An 11,934-nucleotide genomic window follows, 5' to 3' on the forward strand; every position below is an offset into this window, starting at 1 on the left:
TATAAGCAAATTATAAGCATTTTACTAATGCTTATTAATATCTTATTAATACTTAACAAGCACACCTTAATATAAAGCGTTACCGTGTGATGGACAATTCTTTTCTGTTGTTATTTATTTATTTCATCAAACTACAACTCTGAACATAAACAATACAAAATTGGAAAAAAAAGGAAGCAGCTTCTTCAAAATGGCTCATGAGGGCTTCTTATTTGATGTCACTATAAGCTCCTCCCATCAATAAGCTTTGTAAGCTCAGAAAAATATTCCTACGCACTATATAGTGCACTATATAGTGCGTGCACCATTTTCTACTGCTGTCCGAATTTACAGTTACAAAATCAGGTACACTAGAAATTTCCCAGAAGTCTTTGCGAATGACTAGCATGCATCGATGCTCACTAGATACGGGAATATAGACATCAATGCACTGCGGTTAAACAATTTTTGCAAAAAAAAAAGTGTTTAAAAGTATTTTTTATCATTAGAACACAGTGTAGGCGTCATAAAATTTGATTTAATTTTCACTTCATGAAATCGGTGACGTTATATCCGACATTTTTTTACGAAAAGTAAAGTAGTGAGCATGGTGTCCAGATTGTTTTGAGTCCAGGGAACTCTATACAGTAGTCCCGGCCTATATTGTTTTTTTTAAATAGTAAGGGCTTAGGGTGGGAATTTGGACAGTCATTATATACAAGTTACACTTAAAAGACTTATCATGAACATTGATGTTTTTGATTCGTCTGATTGTCGATATCATTTCGTTTACAGGATTGGCCGCAAAAGAACACTTCTGGTGTCCTACATAGCAACCACCCTCTTTGGATTTGCAAGTGCTTTCTCATATAATTTTCCCATGTTCGTTGCTATGAGATTTTTAACCGGACTGGGAATTTCTGGAATAAGCATAGTTTCCATCGTCCTTTGTGAGTTGACTCTCTTGGTTTTTGATGTTTATATTCATTTAAGGACCTCTACTACACTTTTCTTACGTCTTTCAGAATAAACTTTATATTACCTTTGGCACATGAAAGAACAAATTATTTATGAAATATGAGTTATTTTTGTGAGTTTTTTCCTACCCAGAGGTAAGACGCTATGAGGTATCGCTTTTCACTATTTGTAGGTACCGCCCATTTCATGACGTCATCCCAGGCATCATGCCTGCACTTTGTCCATGAAAACAAAAAACATCCAAACTTTTACAAAGATGGATGTGCATATTATGTATTTGCCTATAGCAGTAACGGTCATCGATACACAGGTTGCAGTGATGTACGGGGTTAGCAGTTTAGCTATCTGAGCAGATATTTTAGAGCACATGAGTCAACGTCAAGGCCCAGGGGCCAGATCCGGCCCTCCCTTCTGGTGTCTCTCTTAAATACGGGGTGGGCTTTTAAGGGAACAGCTTTGCTGTATATCACATTTCTGCTCAGGGATCATACCTGGAAATTCAAATTTAGCTTAATTGTCTTTTAACAAAACATTAAATGAAATATTTATCAAAAACATATATTCTATTTGGATTTTTTTCAAATATTCTTTTTTTTTAAATAAACTATTTGTAAAGTACTGAATTATTGACAATACAGAATGTTGTTAAATACCAAAAGGTCGTACTTTGAGAAAACATCTCTTAATTTAATCTAGTTTGTGAGATAAATTAATCTTTTAAAAATAAAGATCCTCAATCTTTTTTATAGTTTTAGTAAAGTTTTGCAGATTTACAAACTGCATTAGTTGTCCATCCAAATGTACTGTCCTCGCTGAGTCACTGTTTTAAACTGAAAACGTGTTAAACATGATGCAGCATTGAGTCTCACTGGTTAAAAATTGATGTGAGACAGTAAATAAGTGCTTTGTACAGAAGTGACTAACAAAACAGCCCCAGCAGGTTAATGTGTCTTGTCAGTAATTTTTTTTAAACTAAAGAAACAGTTGTTTACACATTTTTCTTCTCTTGTCTTGACACAAACCCATAAACCATTAACTGTTTCTTTAGCAATGATTTTTACTGGATGATGACCAACAAATGCATTTAAGTACTAAGCAGATATTAATTTTAAAGTAGATAGCAACCAAAAAAAGGAAGAGAAAAAGAACCAAGGATGTTTTGAAACTTGTTATGTCTAATTTTTACATATACTGACATGTAAAAGTTGCATGTTCCAAAATTAAAGCAATATTTTATTATATTATAATATATAATATATAACATATATATATTATATAAACTCACTTTGACTTTTTTCATTTTAAAATCAACAATTACTAATTATCCATACATACAAGCATTAACAAATGTGCTGTTTTAACCTAATAATTCAATTAAATGATCAAAATAATGCTCCTGCAGGTGTGGAGTGGGTGGACATCAAGCATCGGACGTACGTGGGTGTTCTAATGAGCCTGGACTGGAGCTTTTCTACTGTAGTACTCCCTGCTCTGGCCTATTTTGTGAACGACTGGAGGTCTCTGACTGCCACTGTGACAGTCCCGCTGCTTGCAGCTATGATGACTTGGCGGTGAGAAGGAAAAACTTAGACTTCAGATGCAAACTAAAATTCACAGTACTTTAAAGTGTGACCTTTCTTCCATGCATCCTCGTGTCACAGCTGGCTCCCTGAGTCTGCTAGATGGTTGATAAGCACTGGAAAGGTGGATGAGGCTCATTTTTACCTTCATGAGTGTGCCACCGTCAACCACAGAAAGGACTTCATGACAGACCTAAAGCCCGAAGTAACCATTTTCTTATATTAAGTATTCTTTTACATAACTAGTATCATTCTTTGATTAATGTTTTCCTTATACTCTCCAGGTTTTGTCTAAAGTAATACTGGTGGAGGATGAAAACAGAAAATATTCCTATGTAGACCTTGTGAAAACCCCCAGAATGAGACAACTGGCACTTCTGACTGGAATGGTTTGGTATTGACATGTCTCATGTATTGAGATGGCTACCTGTGTTTGAGAACTTGATCTACCTTGCTTTAATTTTACACAAAATACACACATACACCCACTTTATTAGATACATCTTCCTAGTACCAGGTTGGACCCCCTTAAGCCTTAAGAACTACTTTAATCCTTGGTGGCACAGATTCAATAAGGTACTGGAAATATTTTAGTTCAGTCCATATCGACATGATAGCATCACACAGTTGCTGCAGATTTATCGTCTGAACAACCATGATGCCGATTTCCTGTTCCATCAGATACTCTGACCAGTCTGTCTGGCACCAACAATTAATCCACATTTAATAATTGTTAAATGCAGTAATGATCAGTAAACAGGTGTTTCTAATAAAGTGGTTAGTGAGTGTTAAAACATATACATATCAACCTACATAAAATATATACACATATATATATGTGTGTGCATAACAAAGGATTTTTCATCTTTTGAAGGTTTGGAGTGGCTTGTACCTACTATGGAATTAGCTTGAATGTCACTGGGTTCGGTGTGAACATTTATCTCACACAGTTCATCTATGGAGTGACAGAAGTTCCAGCAAAAGCCTTCATAGTCTTCTTTTTGAACAAGATAGGCCGAAGGTTGACTCAAGTGGGAACACTTGTACTGACAGGACTTTGCATCTTCTCTAACATTTTTATCCCTCAAGGTAACAGAAATATACTCTTCTTTTTCTTCCAGTGAGAAAGCTTTTAGTTTTTTTTTTTTTTAATGTAGTTACCAAATCAACTTTACCATCACAGATCAGGTGGTTGCACGGACCACTGTGGGAGCTTTGGGGAAGATGTTTGCTGAAGCTGCATTCACCACTGTATTTCTGTACACTACAGAGCTGTATCCCACTGTCATGAGGTAACAAAATGCATCTTTTATCAGAATTGTAAATTGAATAAAGCAATTTTTGAAGACATTTTAACACATAATTAGCAAATGTCATTTACAGGCTTTTGAGGAAATCTATTATTTTCCCCTTTTTTCACACAGGCAAAATGGGTTAGGATACAGCTCCTTCATGGCTCGTATAGGAGTTTCTGTTTCCCCTCTGATGATGATTCTTGAAGACACGTGGATTCACCTTCCAAACACCATTTTTTCTGTAGTGGCTTTTGTAGGAGGACTATCTGCTTCTTTTCTCCCTGAAACTCGAAACGTCCGTCTTCCAGAGACCATAGAGGACGTAGAACAAACAAGGTAAAATGACACGGCTTGTTCAAAATCTCGTCCTTAAACCCTATATTAAGAATCACTTTTGCACTTTTCATTTTCCAACATTCTTAGAACTTTATGTAAAACAATGAATATGTGTGTATGTTTTTGTTTGTTTATTTTTTTATAGAAGACGATCAATTCCAACAAGTGACGAAAAATCAGCTTCATGAAGACTTTCTTCAACGCAAACAAAGCATTAACCAATGAATGATGGCAACTGCTGAAAAACGTCAATCTACGGTTTTGGTACTGGATGTGTTTTCTGTCAGGAGTCAGAGCTCTGTCTCCCCCTCTGGCCAGTGGCGGGAGTACTGAATGCACTTCATCTCCCATCAATCCCAGCACACAGTTCCTGAATGCTGCTCCCCTGACTCATCTCCCATTCAACCACATTAAGCACTGCACAGAGTCTTGCTCGGTGCGAAGTATTGTTTGTGCAAATCTGCCTGCATTACCGAATGTTTCTATCTGGACCTGATCTTCTGTTTTTGCTTTATCTCTGATTGCCTCCCCTGACCATCGCCTGGACCCTGACTACTCTAGTTTTTTTCCTTTGATGTCCCCAGGCTTGTGATTGACCTCTGCCTGTCTGACCCTGATTTACCTTTGTGGAATTTCAGCTGTGCTTGGTTCCTGACTGAACTAATAAACCTGCTGCAAGTGGAACCAGCTGTCTTTCTATTTGTGATATTTACATTCAAAGCTGTATTAAAAATGCTTTATGCAAAAATAAAGGTCATATAACCTGCACGACAATTAAAACTAAAGCGTTTATGAATCCAAAAGTTTGTCTCAAAGTTTTTAATCATTACTGTAAATGAGAAAGCAAAGTAAATATAATTGTTAAATTGCTGTTTCTTGACTTTGGTTGTGTTGTCTTAGTGGTTCCATAGGTGTCCTGGATGGCTACATTACAAGCAATGTATCTTTTTTTACATTTTTTATCTGAAGCTTTATTTAGTAATAACACTTCATGTTCCCCACAATTCAGTTCAAGTCTCAACTTTTGGGTCCTGATTTGTGTATTGGAAAATTCAACAACAAACTTCTTTTTTCTCTGAACTCCCCTCTTTTACCTTTCGTTTGTGCCTTTAATACCCACACACCCCAAACACCCTCTCCTCTTTTTCTGTCTGCTCTAAAAAAAAGATACAAATATAATCAATATAAATAAAGTTTAACATAAAATACAAAAGGGGGTTATACAAATATACAGTTCAACAAGATCAATAACCCCTGTTGTGACTGTAAAATTTGTGTAACACAAGAGGTTCTTAGCTTGTATCCATTTGCTCAGCTGTTGGACAAGTTAGAAAAATAAATAAATAACTTATGGGAAAATCCTTTTTTTTGCAAGTAACAATGGAGAAAACCCTTTCAGCTGGTTCATCTAACTCTGGTGTAATAAAATAAAACAAAAAATAAATCCTTAAATTTAGCACGTGTTTGACACTTTCAACATAAACATACAGAAAATGAAGCCTTGCTTCTGCTATTTATCTTTTTTTACCCGTTTTAGGGTAGTTTTCAAGTAAAGGTACCACTGGAAAACGAAAAAAAACACATTTTCAAGGCTTGTGTCCAATACTCAGAAAACATCAGGTATAATATAAGCTCAAAGAAAAGGTAAAAATAGGTTTACTTAGAATTCATCCCTTTTTCTAAACCTACTTAATTCCTTCCTGGGTCACAGAGTTGTTAGAGTATACCCCAGCTTCTGTTGGACAAAGGTGGTTGGGGTGTTGATGAAAATCGATTTCGCAAAATATCGTGATATTTGATCAGGTAATATTTGTAACGATTTAAAACCTTGACAAGACGATATTCATTCTATCTTGCTGCTTTGTCACACGGACGTGTTTCTGAAAAGAATTGGCACTTAATTTCCCCCTTTTTTGAAGCACAAGTTAAATCAGCGTTCAGACTCCTGAACTGTTTAAAAACTACATTTAGCTATGATGAAAATATACAACACTTTATTTCCTCAATTATACTTTTAGAACCTTACTAGTTAAAGCACATATTTTCTATTTTTTATCTTATTCTGAAAAATATTTTGTTGTGTGAATCAGACCGTTCCCTTTAAGAACAAATATTTATTAATTTACCAAAATTAAAAAAACATGAATTTCGTTTGGTAAGAGCAACTTGTAGCCAAAATGAGATACAGTTGCAGTGCTTTACGTTGTGTGATCATTAAATAAAATGAATTTTATTGTCAAGAAAGAAATCATATTCTGGAAAAATTCTGGTACAGTCGAGGGACATATCGTGATATGCATCGTATCATCAGACTCTTGCCAGTACACACCACTATAGTGAGGATACATCTTGGACAGATCACCAATCCATTGCAAGGCACTTACTGAGCATCCAGCTTTACATATAACCACTATCTAGGAAAAAATTATTTCTCTGGTTACATGAAGTAAAACATTAACGTATTTCACCTGAAGTGGAAAGTTGAATACCAAAGGTTAGCTTGTCTGGGCAACCACCCAAAACCGTAGCTGGTTGTTTAGTATAAAGGCACAGAAACAAGACAAAATGTGCTTTTGTCATCCATCTCATAAGAAGACAGACTGACAAAAGTCAGAAGAAACTATGAAGTTCGAGAATGTCCTTGAAGAAATCAATGGATTTGGAAAATTTCAGATCATGATCATTGGAATCAACTTCCTTAGTCGCTTCGCTTTGCCCTGCCACTTCATGATGAGCAATTTTGTAGCGGCTGTTCCAGCTCATCACTGTGACTTTAGATCTTATGACGATGAAGGTATTTTTAAGAACTTATCTTGGGAAGAGAAGCTCCTTGTCAGTATTCCAGTTCAGCAGGATGGCACTCCAAGTTCCTGTCAGATGTTTGTGGAGCCTCAGTATCATTTGTTGCTGCCAAGATCTCCCAACGTCACTGAAACGCTAACTGTACCATGCCGTAATGGATGGGTATATGACGACACAGTGTTCAAATCTACAATAACATCTGAGGTAATTTTGCTACAATCATGACGACTTTAATTCATTGTTTAATCTTAGTCAACCATGTAATCTTGTCTTAATCCAGCTTTGTTTTGTTGAAGTGGGATCTGGTGTGTGACAAGCGGGACAAAAACAAAGCAGCTGCCACTATCTTTTTTGTTGGAGTCATGTTTGGAGCTGTGTTCTTTGGAAGTCTGAGTGACAGGTATACTGTTTGGGTGTTTATGGTTTAACTTAAAAAAAAAAAATAGACATGCCCGGATTATTGTAAAATCGGTGGAATTTGACCAACTTTCTGCAGGTTTGGCCGGAGGATCATGCTGCTGGTGTCCTACATATCTGCTCTGATCTTTGCTGTTGCAAGTGCTTTTTCCACGACGTACGTGATGTTTGCAGTTCTGAGGTTCTTCACTGGGTTCTGCATTACAGGCATCATTATCGTCTCAGCAGTCCTCAGTGAGACTATTTGTATGCTAAAGTCAATGGTAACCTTTTTAAAATGTTTTGATGTAATCATAGCAATACTTTGTACTTCCTTGCAGGTGTAGAGTGGGTGGATGTCAAGCACAGGAAGTTGGTAGGAGTGACTGATAGCTTTTCCTGGTCAATATGGAACTGTGTATTTCCAGGTATTGCCTACTATGTGACTGACTGGCGATGGCTGATTCTCAGTGTTTCCTCACCATTAATCTTGAATATCATCACTTGGAGGTAACTCAGAAATTTAAATTAACTCAAGCCAATTAGGAAAAAATATATAAAGTATTAAATGCATCTGTTTTAGTGCTAAATGGATTATACATATCCGATTATGAGAAAAATCCTACAACTGAGCATTGTGTTCTGTGTGAAATGGGGCTTCGTAAACAGATTTAAAAAAAAAAAAAATCAGGTTTCCCAAAATGGAAGAAATATCTCTGTGGACGTTTTGGGATGGTAAAGCTTAACTTTTGGACCAATTTGTTAACAAACTTCTGTTTCTGCATTAGATGGATGCCTGAGTCAGCTAGATGGCTTATTGCCAAAGGGAAGTTTGAAGAAGCTCAGATATATCTGAAGAAATGTGCCAAGATGAATGGAGCAGAAGAGTCAAGTCACTTCCTGAATATAGAGGTTTGTATGCCTACAGAGCAGAAAACATAAAGTGATAGTATTTCTGTGCAAAAAGAAATCATCACGCCACTTTTCACCGTTTCAGACACTATCAACGATTGTCGAGACAAAGAAAGCAGATCAAACCTATTCCTACATCGACTTGATAAGGACACCCAAAATGAGAAAGATTGCCTTAAGTACTGGTGTATTGTGGTATGTATCTTTTAAAATGACTTGAGTCCGGGTTAAATAAACTCAGAATTGAGCTCTGAGAGTTTATATACTTTGAGTTTATCCCTCACCTGCTAACAGCAAAAACCTATCATCAGTGGGACCAGATTAAACGATTTACCAAAGAAACAGGGCAACAGTCTTCTTACAGCCAAGGAAAGTGTAATAAGCTGTTAAAAGATGACTAAAACATTTTTGTTCTGCATCACACAAAAATTACAAGAGGGAGTTGACTGGGAAAAAACTGCAGTCACTCAGAACTTCTAGCACAGCATGGATGAGAAAGGTGAGGAGGTTCTGAGCACAGTTTTACAATAAAATGTTTCAAAGCCCCAAATTTGACTGAATCTACATAAAGATTTGTAAATTACTTGCTGCATTTTTACGGAAGCGCTACTTTTTTAAAAAATTGTTTTCTCATGAGAAGAAAATCAACTCTATCTCGGCATGAAAAATTAATTTTATTTTCTCGTGATTACAAGATAATGGAGAATATACTGTGGCGTCCCTCTCTCCCTTTTCTGCATTGAGATACCAAGACTTTACTCGTTTAAAGTATATTTTATTCTGTGGTTGACAGCAAAAAAGCTGAAGTCACTCCCCAAAGGTTAATATTTTTTTTGTCTATTTAGTGGATCTAGGCTTCTCAAGCGTCTTAATTCTGTCTCATTGGTCTGTGTGTGCGTATGTGTTGTAATTGTATATTTATTTTCATCTCTACAGTCTGTTTAGATACAAAAACATGATTGCATTTGTCAATCGTGGCATTTTATTGTGAAAAACTGTTTTGATTTTGAAAATGAACCAGATTTTCTCATGTATCTTGATGCAACTTCCTGCCAGAATGGACGTGGATCACTCGCAGCTCGCGCACAAAATAGACCAGACCCCAAAACGACTTGTTGCAAGGCGCGAGCCTTCTGCGGAGGACCGTGACGCTCTGCGTCTGGTATGAACTACACCATAGGTTAACAAGAGCGCCAAATGTAGGCGGCCTCCGTTCCTTGCCGCTTCTCTGCGCTTCCGCGTCCAATATGAACCAGGCGTCATGCACCAGCCCATACAGTATATTCTTCATTATCTCGTTATCACAAGTAAACAAATTTGGTTTTCTTGTGATAACGAGATAGTGGGTCTCATTATCACAGGAAAACAATAGGGGTTCCGGCTTCAGGACATTTCTGTTATCTTAACAATACTGTCAAAAGGTAATAAAAGTAAATAAAACCTCTTGAATTTAAATACAATTTTAATTTGCTTTATTTCTAAAATGTCAAACCGTACAACATATATACATAGTGCATTTCTAGTGACAGTAATAGTAAAAAATAAAGTACATTATGACATATTTCCAAGTGTGGGCAGTCAGAGGTTGCAGCAGAGTGTGCCAGTGTCTTCTCTGACCTTTCATCTGGTTGCCATAGTGCTGTCTTCTTTAATTATAGCTACAATAAAAAATATTGGACTTGAACATATTTATTTCTGTGCCTACAGGTTCTGTTTGGCATCCTCATATTATGGCATCAGCTTCAACATCACAGGCCTTGGCCTCAGCATCTACCTCACTCAGTTTGTTTATTCTTTAATTGAACTCCCAGCCAAAGGGACAGTTTACTACTTACTGGATAAGATTGGCAGACGACCCACTCAGATGGGAGCTCTGCTGTGTGCCGCCATCTGTCTTGGAATCAACCTGATCATGCCGAAAGGTAAGCCTGGAGTTGACACATCATCTGACTTGAAAGTTCACTTGTGCCCAAGAGAACTGAAATGTGATGTTGAGATTTGTAAGCAATGGTCATTTCAGATAAAAAGCATTTAGTTAATTCTGAAAGGAATATTTGGTTTGTGCAACAACCAAGCAAGCGACATTTATTTATGGCATTTTTTTTTTTACAAAAAAATAAATAAATCTCAAACAATCGAGGTCACACCTACTTAAAACACATACTAGTCAATTAAAGAGTAAGAATGTTCACTAATGTAGCAAAAATTTGAAACTTGTAGCACAACACACTACTGGTTCACAAGTAGGACTCTGGATCTCCAGGGGTGCGTTTCAGTTTGCCCACTAGGTGGCGATCGCCCTACAACATTACACCTTATTCCAGAGAAAGAAAAAAGTATGAGCAAAAAACTGTGTTTTAGACAAAATGATTATGTCACGTAGGTGTAAGGGAGGGGGCAAACTTTGAAGATCCACTGGGGAGACAACTGGGCACCCAATAATGCAGCAAGTCAGAGGAACGTTTTTACATTAAATTTAATAAAACATAAAATGTCCATAAACGCTAAAATGCTAAAAAGAAAAGAAGAGTTATTTTTCTTTGTAAGCTGAAGTCACGACGTTCACCCCACTCCTCCTAGTCATAGGACTCCCTCTCTTCACCTTGTCCCCCACCAGCAAAGAAAATGTCCACACAACTAAAACATGCAAAATAATACGTGTAACAAGTCCCAAAGTAAAACCAAATCACACCAAACTCTTAAAGAAAATATAGTCCAAAGACAAACTAATACTGCTGGTGGGGTCAACTTAGCTTTAGGAGGTGTCGCCGAAGTCCACTGCTTCTCAGACGAAAAGGGAGCGATAGGAAGGGGGCTTATTAGAGAACTGCAGCCGGTGGTCCTCCTCTGGGCATGAAGCATCCTCTGTGCATGTGGCACCGGCAGGCGGCCCTCTTCCTCCGTCCGTGTGGCGACGGCAGGCGGCCCTCTTCCTCCGTCCGTGTGGCGACGGCAGGCGGCCCTCTTCCTCCGTCCGTGTGGCGACGGCAGGCGGCCCTCTTCCTCCGTCCGTGTGGCGACGGCAGGCGGCCCTCTGAGTGGGGCGTCGACAGGTGATCACTGTACGTTTGGCAGCGACAGCGTCTTCCCCGCCCCAATTTACTCCACCTTGTGGAGTCTGAATGTGTCCGCTCGGTCTCTCCATCACCTTCCCCCTGACCGCTTTTTTCCTCCCTCCTTGCTGCCCCTCTCTCTTGAATGTCTTGGACACAAATAAAAACCCTCCCAAGATGGTAACCACACCTCCCCACAGGTGTACTCAATTAACCTCTAAATCAGCATACCATGACAATTACTTAAAAAAAATGTCCTTAAAAGAGTTTGGAATATTCATGAGTTGAGTAAATAAATATGTTCATTTAGTCAGCAATGTATTTTTAGGCTGACCAAGCATTAGCATTAGCCGTCCTATGGGAAATCCCATTATACGTTAGCATTATCCATCCATCCGTCCTTCCATCCATCCAACCATCTCGCTGTAACTCTTCGTCATACAACCTTCAGTTCACAAATCAAATGTGTCATTTTTTCCAAAACGATGGAACTCAATCATACTTTTGACTTATTTCCTTGACGTTTCACTAATTTCTAATCTGCTGCTCTTTTTAAGTTTGTTTTTTAACAGCTGTTAAAGTCTTGCAACCTGTTTATGTACT

General features: G+C 37.7%; 2 protein-coding genes across 2 annotated transcripts in view; both read left to right on the forward strand.

Annotated features, from left to right (window-relative positions):
* The window catches only part of LOC112157366 (solute carrier family 22 member 7), a 6,574-nt gene extending 1,642 nt beyond the window's left edge, over positions 1–4,932 (forward strand). The window contains exons 3-9 of the mRNA XM_024290066.2: positions 775–929; positions 2,360–2,528; positions 2,619–2,742; positions 2,822–2,931; positions 3,412–3,626; positions 3,721–3,829; positions 3,962–4,932. Of these exons, the coding sequence (XP_024145834.1) occupies positions 775–929; positions 2,360–2,528; positions 2,619–2,742; positions 2,822–2,931; positions 3,412–3,626; positions 3,721–3,829; positions 3,962–4,172 (1,093 nt within the window). The 3' untranslated portion in view covers positions 4,173–4,932. The remainder of the gene's footprint in view (positions 1–774; positions 930–2,359; positions 2,529–2,618; positions 2,743–2,821; positions 2,932–3,411; positions 3,627–3,720; positions 3,830–3,961) is intronic.
* A 1,622-nt stretch (positions 4,933–6,554) lies between these two features.
* LOC112156957 (solute carrier family 22 member 7) overlaps positions 6,555–11,934 on the forward strand; it is an 11,329-nt gene continuing 5,949 nt past the window's right edge. Inside the window, exons 1-7 of the mRNA XM_024289333.2 lie at positions 6,555–7,174; positions 7,267–7,370; positions 7,467–7,621; positions 7,708–7,876; positions 8,155–8,278; positions 8,364–8,473; positions 9,986–10,200. Coding sequence (XP_024145101.1) covers positions 6,791–7,174; positions 7,267–7,370; positions 7,467–7,621; positions 7,708–7,876; positions 8,155–8,278; positions 8,364–8,473; positions 9,986–10,200 — 1,261 coding nt within the window. The 5' untranslated portion in view covers positions 6,555–6,790. The remainder of the gene's footprint in view (positions 7,175–7,266; positions 7,371–7,466; positions 7,622–7,707; positions 7,877–8,154; positions 8,279–8,363; positions 8,474–9,985; positions 10,201–11,934) is intronic.

This window comes from Oryzias melastigma, linkage group LG1, assembly GCF_002922805.2.
Source record: "Oryzias melastigma strain HK-1 linkage group LG1, ASM292280v2, whole genome shotgun sequence".
In the NCBI taxonomy this organism is placed as follows: domain Eukaryota; kingdom Metazoa; phylum Chordata; class Actinopteri; order Beloniformes; family Adrianichthyidae; genus Oryzias; species Oryzias melastigma.